The 17235-nt window shown below is 40.9% G+C and overlaps 2 protein-coding genes across 4 annotated transcripts in view; both read right to left on the minus strand.

Annotated features, from left to right (window-relative positions):
* Nucleotides 1–178, minus strand: part of LOC138372794 (streptococcal hemagglutinin-like) — an 848-nt gene extending 670 nt beyond the window's left edge. Inside the window, exons 1-2 of the mRNA XM_069338447.1 lie at nt 174–178; nt 1–51 (exon numbers count right to left, since the gene is read on the minus strand). The exon at nt 1–51 is cut by the window's left edge and continues 670 nt beyond it. Coding sequence (XP_069194548.1) covers nt 1–51; nt 174–178 — 56 coding nt within the window. The remainder of the gene's footprint in view (nt 52–173) is intronic.
* A 4572-nt stretch (nt 179–4750) lies between these two features.
* Nucleotides 4751–17235, minus strand: part of LOC123748850 (putative iroquois-class homeodomain protein irx-1) — a 179516-nt gene continuing 167031 nt past the window's right edge. For all 3 annotated transcript variants that reach the window (XM_069338687.1, XM_069338689.1, XM_069338688.1), the window contains one exon: nt 4751–10834. In XM_069338687.1, the coding sequence (XP_069194788.1) occupies nt 10212–10834 (623 nt within the window). In that variant the 3' untranslated portion in view covers nt 4751–10211. The remainder of the gene's footprint in view (nt 10835–17235) is intronic.

The following is a 17235-nucleotide window of genomic DNA, read 5'->3' on the forward strand; positions in this document are numbered from 1 at the left end:
GTGACGGACGCGGGGCTGACGGTGGCGATGTTGGTGGAGACGGACGCGGGGCTGACGGCGGCGGTGTTGGTGGTGACGGACGCGGGGTTGACGGCGGCAGCGATGTTGGTGTCCAGAAAGTGTGACGAAGATCACAAAATAAAACCTTATTACAAATTTTATAATACACAAACTCCATGTTCACCTATACTAAAAAAAACATTGTTCTTCTTTAAAAAAAAATTCTGCTTCTTTAGAGCTAATGAGCCGAACAGGTTATTCGCTAGCCGGCCACATAGTTAATGAGAGTTATTCATCACCAATAAATAGCAACCTTAGGGGGGGGGGTGGGGAAGCTCCTGATTAGTTCATAATAATCGAGAGTTGCTGAATTACATATTTATATAAGGAGCTTATTTAATCCTAATACCAATCTGCATACCAGAGTTCTTGCAAATGGAGATGAATCAATCAACACATCAATCAAACTACTGATCAATCATCATATCAACACAGGCCCCGAAGCCTATCTATCTCAATCTAAAAATCAACTATGTAGCCTAATATTTTGTGTCTAATATTCTTGCAAACTCTTGAGCGTCGTGGATGGTCAATTTTAGTCCTAATGGATTGAAAATTGTTGTCTCTTTAGTAATTAAATTTGTGACTAAATTTACTACATTAGTGACTAAATTTTTGTGACTAGTGAAAATTAGGAAACATAAGAATTTAAATATAAATTTAACTCCCAAGTAATTGATTCGATTAGTATTTAACAAGAATAAGTAGCTACAGATTTAGAGTCGGATATATTATTTGCATCAACTTAAACAAACCATTACAATAATGGCTGGACTAAACAGGTGTCCAGCAGTCTAAATCAAACTTGACTCCTTTTTGGCATAAAGTGGGTAACATTAGCTTATAATATGAAAGGCGATAAATAATATATATATTTAAAAAACAAAGTGTAATTTACCATTAGAGCGGTAATTCAGATTTTGGTACAATTAATACCACAAAAATAGAATGATGTGAAGACAATTTAAAGAACTAATATACACTAGTCATAAAATTTGTATATCATATTCACACCCCTCAGCATTCTATATTTTCCTTTCTCTTTATTAAATTAATATAAAATATAAAATCATAAATCTCAACAGATTTTGGTGCTACCCCGAATCAAAATCACTCCCAACACAACTCAGAATATATATTTGGTTTCAATAGATCTCAACATGCCTGTTAGTATGCCATCTGCTTGTGGCAGTAGTTCTTTTGTTAAAAATATTAACAATAGTGTTTGCGTTCATTAATTAAATTTATTAAGGCAGAATTGAAGGCAAAACAAAGCTATTTTTAACTTTTGTTTATCTAAAGAATTATAAATTAGCGCTGTACTAATATCATACTCCATTCTAACATATATTACAAACTGCTTAGAACATTCTAATCATACACTCCCCCCCCCCCCAGTAGGCATTTTAAACACCCAGGATAACACTGCCATTCTAAACCTCCAAGATAACACTATAATATTCGCTCTCCAACTTAACGGACTGTAAATAATCCATCAATACTGTAACTTGCTTACATAGCCACAAGTTGGCTATGTAAGTTTTATTTGGAGTCAGTTTCTGGGTCCACTGAGTGACTCTGAACCTTTTCACAGGCTATAACCCATTCTGACTCTCGCCATCATTAATACGTCAGCATTTGGCTTGAACACCCAGCAAGCAAATGATACGCTGAAGCTACTACACGGTGTAATCAACTCGTTGACATATGTAAATAACAAAGGTACATTCCTTCTGAAGATGTATTAATATACGAAAGTACTTAAGGAAATTCCTGTTTCAATTCTTCCTCCGTGGTCTGACACTTGTCATATGTAAATTCATTTTTGTTTTGTTTTTAATGTACGGGGCTATGCAGGAAACACAAAGGGTCAGGTGGGGTGGGTCTTGTTACACTCATTTGGGGATTGTTTACAATCCTTAAAAGAAAGAAAGAAAGAAGCGTGAAGGAAGAAAGAAGACTCGTGAAAGAAGCGAGTCTCCACTCATAGCTTGGAACAGAATTAGCCTGACAAAAGTACAAAATATGAAATATTACCGAGAGGAATTGTCTATATGTTGTACCTGTGGACAGTGAACCCGGCCCACATTGTTGCAACAACTAACCTAACCTTCCTAGGCCTAATATATGACAACTGAGGCCTAATATAGAACATATGTGTGCTATACAAGGCCTAGGAATATTTGTTTTTTGTTTTTATAGCTTAATTTTCCTGAACTCTTATATAGTGAATAGTACAAAGTTCAACTGTCTAATTGCATAGTACGTCAATCTTTAGATACAAAAACAAGTATCTAAACAGGAGGATGGGGTGCATAATAAGCGTCTTGAGAACTTACCAGTATAGCGTCTTCGGCTCCCGCACTCCTCCAAGACGCGTACACCTGTCAACCTGTTCCGTTACTTAAAAAGTGATTTCGAGGAACACTTTATGTACTTATAAAGAGTTCACATCTTCGTTTTCAATAACGTATCACTAAATAACTATAAAATAAACATATAAAACGGAAACTGCGGACGTTTTATTTTTTTAGCGCGCTTGTTGGCCGGCGGCGAGGCCAGTGTCACCTGACCCGCGTCCCTGCAACGGTAGCCAATCACAGCTGCTTGTTCCGGGGTACTTGAGCCAATCACAGGTGTTCGCGGCCAGAATTTCACCCAATCACAGGTATTCGTTTAGGGGCGAGTCTGAGTTAAAATATTTATCCAGTTGATAAATACAATATTTCAAAATATTTGGATTTGTTTTTTGGATCAACATTTAAATGCTTTTGCGGTTTTATTTTTTAATATCGATCACTCGCAATTGGGGAAACGATAAGGGTGATATTACCAAGCTCTTTTAAAATGCACATTGGCTTAGCAGTTTCCAAATGGAAGGAGAAAGAACTTTTTTCACGTTTTTAGTTGATTTGTTTAATATTAATTAGAATTTAAGGAAAGTATAGAGCTTTGTGTACACTCATTTGGCCAATATTTACAAAGAAATGGGCAGTTGAGAGAGCATACTGGCTGTTAAGCTTAACTAGAGGCTACTGGAGGCAAGAGTCACCTGTCCAGTTACTGGCCACCCTTGATTGACCAGCACAAGAATAACTGTGCCGCGGCCCCACGGAGTGATATGACACCATCTTCAATCTTACACCACAAATCCAGTATTACAACACAAGTTCAGGGTCACACTACAAGTCCAGGGTTACAACACAAGTTCAGGGTTACACTACAAGTACAGTGTTACAACAGAAGTCCAGGGTCACACTACAAGTCCAGTGTTACAACACAAGTCCAGGGTCACACTACAAGTCCAGTGTTACAACACAAGTCCAGGGTCACACTACAAGTCCAGTGTTACAACACAAGTCCAGGGTCACACTACAAGTCCAGGGTCACACTACAAGTCCAGTGTTACAACACAAGTCCAGGGTCACACTACAAGTCCAGGGTCACACTACAAGTCCAGTGTTACAACACAAGTCCAGGGTCACACTACAAGTCCAGTGTTACAACACAAGTTCAGGGTCACACTACAAGTCCAGGGTTACAACACAAGTCCAGGATCACACTACAAGTCCAGTGTTACAACACAAGTTCAGGGTTACACTACAAGTCCAGGGTCACACTACAAGTCCAGTGTTACAACACAAGTCCAGGGTCACACTACAAGTCCAGTGTTACAACACAAGTCCAGGGTTACACTTCAAGTCCAGTGTTACAACACAAGTTCAGAGTCACACTACATGTCCAGTATTACAACACAAGTCCAGGGTCACACTACAAGTTTAAAATCACGTCACAAGTTCATGGTCACACCACAAGTGTAGAAGAAGCTCGCCACAAGTCCAGTCCCACCGCAAGACCACGGTTACACCTCATTAACCAAACCTTCAGGTGCAGGTGCCTTTCACTGACAATTCAATTTCTATCTTTGGTAGGAGAATCGAACCAACGTCCGGACATTGCAGACAGACAGACGGACTCTATAGCCACTCCATATTACCTGCTTGTACGTGAACATATATATATACTAAACAAAAAAACTATGTTCCTAATGGGTATCGTACGTAGGTGTTTCAGGTGTTTGGTGAAGTGGGCGTGCCACATAAATTGAGGAGTATGTTTGGTGCGAGGATGGGGAGTGTGTGGACCATGTCAGATGGATATGGCGTGTGTGGATGGGTGTCAGATGGACACTCGGATGTGTGGATGGGTATCAGATGGATGTTCGGATGCGGCGATGGGTATTTTTATGTACTGTACGGATGCCAAACACGAAGCTTTATATATATATATATATATATATATATATATATATATATATATATATATATATATATATATATATATATATATATATATATATATATATATATATATATATATATATATATATATACGTATGATGGTCTAGCGTTTTGGGATGGACCCATGTGAGTGTGAACACTAGTTGCCTGGATAGGTGTCAAGCCTGAAGAAAGGATGAGTATCAGATTCATGCCGACAGAAGTGAACAAAATGAGATTTGAATATATGAGTACAGATCCAAACCTTAGATTAGAGATATCAATAATATATATACTCACTTAATTGTGCTTGCATCAACTTCTGAACCCTATCATCCCAGCTGTCTCAAAACACATGTGTTTATATATATATATATATTCCATCTACCGATGTTAATAACACCACAACACTTCTATAAACATTTTATTATGAAACAACACATACTTTTTAGATTGGAAATATGTTTATTACAATACACCTAAGCTGATGAAGAGTCAATATGACTGTTATTGAACCTCCTGGCCACATGAAGGGTTCACAACGGCTGGTGTTTCTAACGCACAAGTATCACATTAAATCAAAGTTGAACAGCAATGAACGTTCTCTCCTACAGACGATACAAAAATGGTATAGTTATCCCAACACACACACACACACACAACGAAACCACAGGGTCATTTTTCCCGATTTTACGTTGGAATAACGTTGAAAAACGCCAATTACGTTGTGAGTGTGTGATGGAGTATGAACCTAGCGTCGCTACCCTGCAAGGTAGCTGGAGCCCCTCAACCCAGCAGTGTACTTTGCCTGAAAATTAAACCTTTTCATGGAAATTTTAAAATAAAAAAGGTTTATTTTCACGTCTTTTGTTATTGGCACGTCTTATAATGGAGTGGTTCACTGGTATTTCCAACACCGTACAAGAATATAACCTTAAAGAGTAAAGACACAAGGCTCATAAATAAAATATATATATATATATATATATATATATATATATATATATATATATATATATATATATATATATATATATATATATATATATATATATATATATATATATATTTATATATTGATTGTGTGCGACCAATGGGCAACGAGTACTGTTTAAGGTCAATCAGTTGTTTACAGGTCAACAAATGCCGTAGTGACTCGTAAACACCTGCAGGTGGAAGGGAAGGGATCTGAGGGTGAAAGAGGAGGGATGTGAGGGTGTGAGGGAAGGGATGTGAGGGTGAGTGGAGAAGGATGTGAGAGGAGGGATGAGGGTGAGAGAGGAGGGATGAGGGTGAGAGAGGAGGGATGAGGGTGACAGGACCCCCTGAAGCTGTTCTCGGTTCTCGCGTATACAGGTGTTAGACACGAGACCTCTTTTAGGAGTGTGTGTGTGTGTCTTAATTACTACCTGGTTGCTGAAGAGTTTACCTGGCTACTGAGGCGTGTACCTGGCCCCTGAGGAGTTTATATACATCTGGTGCTCGAGGAGTCTACTTTGCTGCTCAAAAGTCTACCTGGATTAATAGGAATCTACCTGGCTCCGGAGAGGCCTAAACCTTCACACAAACAAATTAAAACATTGGAATTATAATCTATATAAATAAAACCTAGAAGATAATTATAATACTAATAATAATAAACAAATAATAAAATTAAACAACAAAGTAATGCTAATATTAAAACGAAAAATTTATAGTAAATAATAATAATATTATTATTATTATAATTATTTTATTATTATTATTATAAAATCCAAGAAAAATATTAAATCCCTGGCACCAACTGGCCCGCGCGTTTGTTCAATACATAAACGAATATATAAAACAACTGCATAACTAGTTTGGGGCTGGCCGACAACACAAAACTAATTAAAAATAATGAATACCCTCAGAAGCACTGATAACATCATAAACTGGTCAATAAATGATATTTTCACATCCAGACTGATAAATGCGGCCGGGGGGACGGGGGAGTGACTGGGACCTCTCTCCACACACACACTATCGCCCCGTGTTAACGGCAGCTTCACAAAAATATATGTAATGGGTTTCCCCTGTAATCAGCAGCACGGCTGTCGGAATTGCAATCTACGTTAATTCCACACATAATTACATGTCGCTACGATTATGTAGGATTGACCATAAATAATTTTTGTACAAATCATTTACAATTTATACAATGAGCGAGCCTGCCGGCCGGCCGGCCGAACCCTCCCTCCCTCTCTCTCTCTCTCTCTCTCTGCCTGCCTGAATACACAGCCCCTGTCCACGGGAGAGATTTTACGTTCAATTTTCTAAGTCATTCTCTTTCCTAAAGAGCTGTTAATTACTGAGTCAAGCGTTATAGTGACCCATTTGGGCCTAACGCTTCAGATGATAATGTCACTATTGTATTTTAAAAACTATCTTTTAAATACATGTGATTTATATCATTTATAATCTATAACAAAATTTTGTTTTGTCTATTATATTAAAGGGCCGAACTCAATAATAATAATAATAATAATAATAATAATAATAATAATAATAATAATAATAATAATAACAATTTCTTCGTAATAGTTTATAATTCCCGTTTGCATCCAAAACTATATCAACGGAATATATTTTTTCTTTCAACTTTCAATAATAATAATAATAATAATAATAATAATAATATTAATAATAATAATTTTATTATTATAACTATTAATTTGTAATAATAATAATAAAAGTTATATTGGGATAACTCTATTTAATTTTCCAAAACAACAAAAGTATTTATTACATGAAACAAAGTATTTATTACAATACCAAAGGAATATTGTTAGGCTTCTGATACCCCGGAGAGTAGTTAGGCCCCTGATATCCCAGCTAGAAGTTAGACTACTGATGACTAAGATAATAGTTACGCTCCTGATAACTCAAGTACAAGTTAAACTCCTGATAAACCAGATACAAGTTAAGACTCCTTTTAACCCAGATAGTAGCTAGGCTCTTGATATCCTAATTAAAAGTTAAGCGCCTGATAACCCAATTAGAATTTTGATAACCAAGGTAGAAGTTAGGCTCCTGATAACCCAGGTAGATGTTAGACTCCTAATAACACAGGTAGATGTTAGGCGCCTAATAACCCAGGTAGATATTAGGCTCCTAATAACCCAGGTAGATATTAGGCTCTTAATAACCCAGGTAGATGTTAGGCTCTTAATAACCCAGGTAGATGTTAGGCTCTTAATAACCCAGGTAGATGTTAGGCTCCTAACAACCCAAGTAGATGTTAGGCTCCTAATAACCCAGGTAGATGTTAGGCTCCTAACAACCGAGGTAGACGTTAGGCTCCTAATAACCCAGGTAGATGTTAGGCTCCTAACAACCCAGGTAGATGTTAGGCTCCTAACAACCCAGGTAGAAGTTAAGCACAGCGTACACACGCACACCCGAAGATTCTCTAAGCTATGAGTATGTACAACAACGGCTCTTTCTCGTGCACATTACGGTGCCCGACGGTCAACGCGCAAGGTGCGCACGCACACGAGAATGGCTTGTTACTATGGGGGGTTCGTTTGTGTTCCTCATTAAGGTTTGTTTAGAATAGACACCGTGGGTGAAGTCATTCAGGGTAGGCTGTTTAGACGAGGTCTACGAGAAACCTATTTGAATAGATACTTCAAGTAAAATTATGAAGGTTGAATTTTAAAATGTTATTTTAGATTAGATCACTAATCTTGGGCAGGGTAGGGTAGTTTGTGTTGAAATGAGAGTTGATAGCTGAGAAATGAATGATCAGGCATAGAGTTAACAAGGAACAATCAGAACACGCCATTCACACCATACGCTAGACCTGAGGCTACAGCAAGCCTAATACCCTCCAACCAATCTGAAACTCACAACGTCAACAGTCTTTATACAAAGTGGTGAGTGTTGAGACTAGTCTCAGCGGTTCCCTACACTCCATTACCTGTATTACGACGCCATCACAAAATTTAACACTGTGAAGTGCAATTTATTCATCAATGAATCTGAGGATAGTGTTCACCATCGCTGTGTCGTATAGAATATTTAAGATCAACATAAACTATTACAATATCCCTTGGAAACTATCATAATATGTATTGGTGTTAATTTTTAATATCATGGCATTAATAATTTAACATAATGCTAAGACCACAATTGGTATAATTTGTCGCCATAATTGGACAGAAACAATTACTTCCAGCCGTAATGAGACATGACTTATAATCCTAAACAATAATTTGATATTAACATAACATTTACAATACAAATAAAACATTCTGAGGTAAATATGTAACTCCTGATGTCCATGATTTTTTTCTTTGTGTGAGGAAACTGCAGAGTGTTCAACATTATGGTAGACAATAATGTATTCAACAGTGTGGCAATTGTAGCGTGTTCAACATGGTATTAAACTGCAGTGTGTTCAACATGGTGATAGATTACAATGTGTTGAACACGGTGGTAAACGACAGTGTGTGTTTCATCATGGTGGTAATCTGCAGTGTATATTATTTATATATATTAACAACATATAATATGGTCGTTGTTGTCACGTTGTTGCTGTATAAACAACGTGGTTAATATGACAATTACAAACAAGTTGCTCATAACAGCTCTGATTATTATATATTGTGACAAGTTTACCACGAATACTTTTAGTTGCTGCCTATGACCACATATAAAAGTAGCCTTGAAACACACGATATACAACTACCGTAAGCTCTCAAATTATTAGTATAATTATTGTTATTATTACTGTTAAATATTATTAGAACACATTTTCATTCTCTTTTTCCACATTTAAAAGATCGCAAAACGGTAAAAGAAATCGTTTCCCACTCTACACAGCCTTCTTCTCTGTGCTACACTGTAGAGTATAGATCACTGACTTTTACTCATACAAAGAACTCAACGAAGAACGATGTTTTTGGGGGGTGAAAATACTCGTATATGTAATGAACGGATGACACGGCGGAAACACTAGGAGAGACATGGGAGTGTATGTTGTAACTTTGGCAGATATAAGTAGATTTATGGAGTATATTGGGTGGCGGATGTGTGTGTGGGGGCTAGCGGGTGACAGCCAAGGTGGGGGAGAACTGGCCATGCCCGGCGTAAATGCGTTCACCATACTTTAGAACACAGCCTGTGGTGTTAAGCCTGGTAAATGCGACAGTACCGCCGTGATATACTTGAAAGGACATTTCGCCGGACGAACTTTTGATGCATATTTCACTGGTGTCGTTTCTTATAGCACTGGAGGCAGCGGGACACTAGGATGTCTCGTTGCAATGTCTTGACCCCCCTATTCCTTATATATCTACACCCCTTCCCCGTATGGGTCTCTCCCCCACCGGGACCCCCCTCCCACTACACACATCACCCTCACAGTGTCTACTACGAATTGTCACTAAAAATGATATGCTACGAGATTTTCTGTTTTGAGTACGTAGTTGCTCTGTCTGGAAAGACAAATTTTCTTGTTCTTTCCTTCTCAGACTTATGGAGCGTCACTGAGGCAGGTGAAGTGGTCCAGCGACCTCCACACCTACCTCCACTACACGACATTGTAACACACACTGCAGTAATAACTTTGAAGCGTACGTCGGCCACGTGTACGGTCCATAACGTGCAAATGGCCACAACGTGCAATGGCCAGCACACGCAGGTGGCCAGCACGCGCAAGTGGCCAACACGGGCAAATGGCTAGCACGTGAAGTGGACACACCTGTCAGATTTCGGGTCCTCGTCCACAGGTCAATGTTGTGAAACAGTTAAAGCTTGACCAGGCCTCGGGGTCACGGGTAACTTATTCTAGTGAGTTGAAGGGGGGCCGGAAGTGGGGGGGCGCAACCCTACACATACGTGCGGAGGTTAACCCTCCGGCCGGTGCGCAGGGGGCGGCGCTGGGGTGATCTTGGCACCCCCGGGGAGCGTGTGGTGCAGGGAAGAGGGCGATATGGGCGGCAGTGGGCGGGTTGCCACAGGTCTGCTGACGGTGGGCGGCTGGAGGGGGGCGGTGGTGTATGTTGGCGCCCCCAGGGTGGCGGGAAGCGGGGCTTCCATCACTGAGGGAGAGAGGTGTGACCCCAGCCCGTTGAGTCCTGGAGGCAGGGAAGGGAAGGAGTGCGCGTGGTGTGGCGCCAGCCCCAGCGACTTGGCATAGACCTGCAGCAGTGCCTCCTGCGGCGAGGGGAGGCGGGGAGCCATGGGTAGTGGGCGGGCGTACGGGGAGGCCTCCAGGTGTAGCGGCCGGTGGACGCTCATCTTCCCCACCGCTCCCGCCAGGGTGGACGAGGGCGACGTGGGAGACGACGACGATGAGGCCATATCAGCCAGGGACCAGATTCGTGGCTTGACGGGTGAGGCTGGAGGGGGTGGGGCGTGAGTAGGCCCATCGCTTCCCCCTGTCGTACTGGAGGGGGATGGGGGCCGCAGCGGCGACCCCTCACTCCCCCCGTCATCCACCCCGCGACCTTCACCGCCAACCTCAACATCTGCAACAAAAGACACATGTGAGAAAAAAGCCGACACACAACATCTGCAACAAAAGAGACACGTGAGAACAAAAAGGCGACATAACATCTGTAACAAAAGACACGTGAGGAAAAAAAAAGTCGACACAACATCTGCCATTACAACATTGCACATCAACAGGCAGTGCCTGTATTTGGGTGGTGTTGCCGACACTCCACACGTGGCCCTCTGGCTTCTTGTTTCTATAAATAATGTGTTATAACACAGAAAACCCGAAATATACAATGAAAAGTAATAAAAAGGTCAATAAACAAAATGGGTAAAATCAAACTGCATAGCTCATTTTCTAACGCAAATTCTGTATTTAAATGGAAAGAAAGGTGTAAAACACTGAAATATTCAGATAATATTATTTTTCCTGTCAATCACCTGTTATTATTATTCCTGTTTTTATTTTTTCTGTTAATAACCTTTCTTATTATTACTACTGATAGTAGCCTCAGTTATTAGTACTGTTAGTAGCCTGTTATAATTATTAGTTAGTAGCCTCTGTTACAATTAGTAGCTTCTGTTATTATTATCAATTTTAGAAGACTGCTATAATAATTACTCTGAATAGCCTCCGTAAAAATTACTATTTTTACCATCTGTTATTATAAGTATTATTAGTAGACTTTGTTATAAATATTACTGTTAGTAGCCTCTATTATTACTATTCTTGTTAGTAGCCTCTGTTATAACTATTACTGTTAGTAGCCTCTGTTATAACTATTACTGTTAGTAGCCTCTGTTATTACTATTCTTGTTAGTAGCCTCTGTTATAACTATTACTGTTAGTAGCCTCTATTATTACTATTCTTGTTAGTAGCCTCTGTTATAACTATTACTGTTAGTAGCCTCTGTTATTACTATTCTTGTTAGTAGCCTCTGTTATAACTATTACTGTTAGTAGCCTCTGTTATTACTATTCTTGTTAGTAGCCTGTTATAATTATTACTGTTAGTAGCCTCTGTTATTGACATTGCTGTTATTAGCCTTTGTTATAATTATTACTGTTATCATTATACCGTCTGTTATCATTATTTCCGTCAGTAGTTTAGCCCACGCCTCCCTTGAGGGTGAGACACAAGATCACCTCACTGCCACCGCCATAAGCATGGTCATCACTATATATATCCATCACTATCATTGCTCTAGCACCATCTGGTCACCACTTGGTCCGGGAGACATCTTCCGTCACGCAGGGTGCAGTCGCACCTCCACAGATCTCCAGTATCATCTATTGATACTGGTAATGGCTCAAAAGGGCTTCCACTTACGGGCTATTCATGCCCGTGCCACCTTTTGGGTGGCTTAATCCTCATCAATCAATCAAATTGCTCTAGCCCCGCTCCTGTTAAGTCCACAACGGACTCGCCATAGCCCGTGCTACTTGGAACTTTTATTCCCAGTAACTGAATCTAAAAACAACAACATTGCTCCATCCCTCCCTACCACCAGTACCACCGTCAATACCAGCGCCATCTCTTCAATCAACCCCAAACTACAGAAGCACCACCACCAATCTATTCTCCACCCACCATCGTTCTCATCTCCACCACACAAGACGAAAGCATAGGCATAAGGGCCAGCCTGGCTAGTGGGATACGGTCCTCATAAATTCTATATTGTGTGGACCATAGTCGCTATCTCCATCACAATACCGGCCATTATATTATTCTTCGCCACAACACCCACACCTCTCTCTCTCCACCACTTTCTTCCTCTCTCATAACACCCAATACACCCATAACACCTACATCACCTATCCTACCAATTAACACCTATAATTCTCAGTAAACAACAGTATATGTAATGTAGTATTGCCTTGTAAAACTTATGTATATATGATTTATATTGTATTTTCTTAAATAAAGATAAAAAAAATAACACCTATAACACCCAATTCACCCATAACACGTACCCCGCCCATAACACCGATACACCCACCCACACCATTTGAGTTTTTTTATCTTTATTTAATAAAATACAATATAAATCATATATACATAAATTATACAAGGCAATACTACATTACATATACAGTAGTATCATTCCCAGTAAACAAGTGTTTCATTATCACAGAACATGAACTTTAAAACCCCCTAAATGTTATACTTATTTTTCTTTAAATGATTTACATTATTGGAGATTAGTGGAGTTAATGAGGTTTTTAATGTTTCATATTGACATAAAATGCAAGAAAATTAAGAATACAATAATTATGTTACTTTCTGACACCATTTGAGTTAATATCTTCACCAATAAGGCTACGAAAGAAAATTGTCACAATCTTTAAACAAAAAACTGTATTAAGTATTTTTTTTTAAACATAACTTTATATATATATATATATATATATATATATATATATATATATATATATATATATATATATATATATTCCAGTTTTCATGTGCTGCCTACTAGATGGTGCTCCAGAGTGGATGATAGGCTCCCCATAGACTTTGGGAGACTCTTGGAGCCCGTGTTCTCTCGAGTTGTGACACCGGATAAAATATGATGTACTACATTGCTCAACCGGGCGACGCAAGCATATAAAAAAACTGAACATTTGCGAGCCGCTATGATTTATAGTAAATCATATTTTGTCCGTAGGGAATTTTGACGTGAAAAGGCGGTGTATTGATCGAGACCAATTGAGATGTATTGACCCAGGTTGGTACTTTCACTAAGACCTGATAGCTACGTCTAGTCTTGATTAAAATTTAAGCAAATCAGGCTTAATATTTAAGGTCACAAGAACCACGCGTCTCTCACCAACCTGGGTCAAGGGACAGGAACTACGGTTCACTCACCAACCTGGGTCAAGGGACAGGAACTACGGTTCACTCACCAACCTGGGTCAAGGGACAGGAACTACGGTTCACTCACCAATCTGGGGCAAGGGACAAGAACCGTTTTCTCGTCCCATGACCCAAGTTGGATGTCAAGGCTGTTAATATCTAAACCCTTCAAGAATAATAACAATTTATGCAAACTATAGGGAGAGAGAGAGGAGAGAGCGAGGAGAAAGAAGAGAGAGAGAGCAGAGACAGTGGCAGAGAGGAGGTGGGGGGCGGCGGGGGAAGGGAAGGGAGTGGGTGGCGCCAAGTGGAAATAACATATATTTAAAATCAATTCCCTTCAATTACCGCTCTAAATTTTCAATCATACAAATTCTACCACTAATTAAAAAACTGGACCCCGCGACCCATCTGGCCGGCGCCCCAACCCCCAGATACTTACAATATTAAAGCACATTTTTAAATATGCAAAAAGAGAGAGAGAAGTGGAGTTTGGTTGGTTGCGTAGAGCATTATCACCTGCGTCTGTCTGTCTGTCTGTCTGTCTGTCTGTCTGTCTGTCTGTCTGTCTGTCCAAGCATGCTGAGTAGGGAACCAACAATTATCATAATGGTTCAGCTTTGTCTGTTATACATGTCCGGAAGGAAAAGTTGGTTGAAATAAGTCATATTCGTTAGGACACTGCACGCGTTCACACGCACGCGTTCACACGCAAGTGGTTACACGACCGCGGTCACACGACGACGACCACAGGCGCGTGCTCACGCACACGGTCACACACCTCGTTGGGCAACCATGTAGAACATATAATTACAAATATGTCGCAAAACCTTCGTGATTGGCTGCAATATAACGTTTGGAATTCGGCAGAAACAGCAGCAAATATATATATATATATATATATATATATATATATATATATATATATATATATATATATATATATATATATATATATATATATATATATATATATATATATATATAATCACTTCCCGCTAAAGCAAACTAATGATGCATAAATACCCTTTAAAAGTCTTCACCTTATAATGTGGTCTGACAGGGATGTGTTGAGTAGGTACTGGTAGGCAGGTAAGTAGGTAGTGGAAGGTAGGTAAGTAGGTAGCGGAAGGTAGGTGAGTAGGTAGTGGTAGGCAGGTAAGTAGGTAGTAGAAGGTAGGTAAGTAGGTAGTGGTAGGGGCCGGGAGATATAAGAGGCAGAGAGTCGTCATCAGCCAAGCCTAGGGCGCTCGGTAGATGGTCTCTTGTTACACCGCCCGATCTCCAAAACCTACACTGAGGAACATGGTGGCTACAAAAACCCTCTCTGGTCGCCTTGACTAACGATATGTGAACATAGGGCGGAGTCTACCTATCGTGGGCAGGTAGAAAATGAAGAAGGAGGAGCGAGATGACAGCCACAGATGATGTAATGGCGGCTGCTCTTTGTTCTCTCGTGGGAGTGGCGGGAAAACGGGCCCCGCCGGCGTTCGAATGCGTGTGCGCTGGCTGCGGCCGTGTCGTGTCATCCTGTTCCTTAATTTGATTTATCCTCTCTCCCGGCATGCCGTACGAACTGAGATGCAAAGCAGGGGGTGATTTACAGGCCGGAGCATCGGCGTATACACCTTCCTAGCCGTTGACTTGTAAGCAGGCTACGGCTGGGAGGAGAGAGCGGTAACCGAAGCCGAAGGAATGGATGCAGGTGTTGGGATGAGGGATGGGGCTTGTTGAGAGGAAGCTGATGGATATCTCGACGACTCCCCGGCCTTAAGAACGACCCACACGATAAAGACTCCACGCTGAGGAGCTCCTCTCTCTCTCTCTCTCTCTCTCTCTCTCTCTCTCTCTCTCTCTCTCTCTCTCTCTCTCTCTCTTCTCTCTCTCTCTCTCCTCTACGGCTGTTCTTATCGCGAAACATGTTTAAAACCAAGACGCGACACCGGGTTATTGTGAGCTCTTGAAACCTGAAGACGGCCGCAAAAAATCTAAAGTTGATTTTTGATGTGTTGACGTTGTTGTTGTTGTTGCTGATGCTATTGTTGTTGCTACTGTTGTTGTTGATTTTGTTGTTGTTGATTTTGTTGTTGTTGATTTTGTTGCTGCTGACATTGTTATTATTGTTATTATAAATATTGCTGCTGCTAATGATGGTGATTTTGCTGCGATACTGATGTTAATTTTATGGTGATGTTACTGCTTCTTCTGCAGATAACTTTATGTTGCTGTTCTGGGAGTTATTAATGTTAATATTAATAGTCTTATTGGGGTTGATGTTCCCATTTTTTTTTTTTTTTTTTTTTTTTTGCAGGGATATTCCTGCGCGGGCCCTAAGCCTCTGGCTGGCCCACTGCGCGGGCCCTAAGCCTCTGGCTGGCCCACTGGGCGGGCCCTAAGCCTCTGGCTGGCCCACTGCGCGGGCCCTAAGCCTCTGGCTGGCCCACTGGGCGGGCCCTAAGCCTCTGGCTGGCCCACTGCGCGGGCCCTAAGCCTCTGGCTGGCCCACTGGGCGGGCCCTAAGCCTCTGGCTGGCCCACTGGGCGGGCCCTAAGCCTCTGGCTGGCCCACTAAGTGTTGCTTGTTTCTGTTTTACTTGGGCGGAGTATGAGTATTTATGACTCGTATGGTCGCTTCAGTAAGATTTTGCCATATGTGTTTAACAACTTCTTCTGCTCTGTTGAATCTAAGTTGAAATCTTAATGGGTTTGTAACTGTGCACGATGTTCCCATTGATGTTGATGTTCCTGTTGATATTGATGTTGCTGTTGATATTAATGCTCTTAATGATGTTGATGTTCCTGTTGATATTAATGTTCCTATTGATGTTGATATTCCTGTTGATGTTGATGTTCCTGTTGATGTTGACGTTACTGTTGACGTTGATGTTTCTGTTGATATTGATGTTCCTGTTGATGTTCCTGTTGACGTTGATGTTCCTGTTGACGTTGATGTTCCTGTTGACGTTGATGTTCCTATTGGTGTAGATGTTGGCGTTGATGCTGCTGGAGCTTCCTAGTGCGACAAGATGTCCCTGGCTGGCAGCCCGCTAACCATATGACGGCCTATGTTGATGTCACCCTCACAGATAGACAGACAACGTTAGGGTTCGACGGAAATGACAGAACCGTGTTTCCTGATGTCGCGCAGCTCGCCAGCACGCAGATGTTGGGGAGTGTCCCATATCTCGGAGACGATGTTGAGGAAGGAGACACAAAGATGTCTCATCATGATGACGTAGCTATGGGAGGTTTTACCCCCCACCCCATCCTCACCTCCTAAATCCACTCCGGGCTCACCATAGCCCGTGCTACTTGAAACTTTTTTGTTCCAAGGAGCTGAATTTAAACCAACAACAACAACCCCTCCCTTCTTCCGTCTCCCATGTGCCCTCCCTTCAGAAGGCAAGGACCTCGGTCACGGGAGGAATGAGCTAGTTCTTCTAGCCTGCCGCTGGAGGTCTTCACTAGCCAGGAGTAGTGGACCAAAGACCTGAGCCTCCCACACAAAGGCATGAGGTAGCTCAAGCTATTCCCGCCTTGTTCAGTACAACGTGTTCATATACTCATCAGAGACAG

The sequence above is a fragment of the Procambarus clarkii genome, chromosome 40, assembly GCF_040958095.1.
Source record: "Procambarus clarkii isolate CNS0578487 chromosome 40, FALCON_Pclarkii_2.0, whole genome shotgun sequence".
Taxonomy (NCBI): domain Eukaryota; kingdom Metazoa; phylum Arthropoda; class Malacostraca; order Decapoda; family Cambaridae; genus Procambarus; species Procambarus clarkii.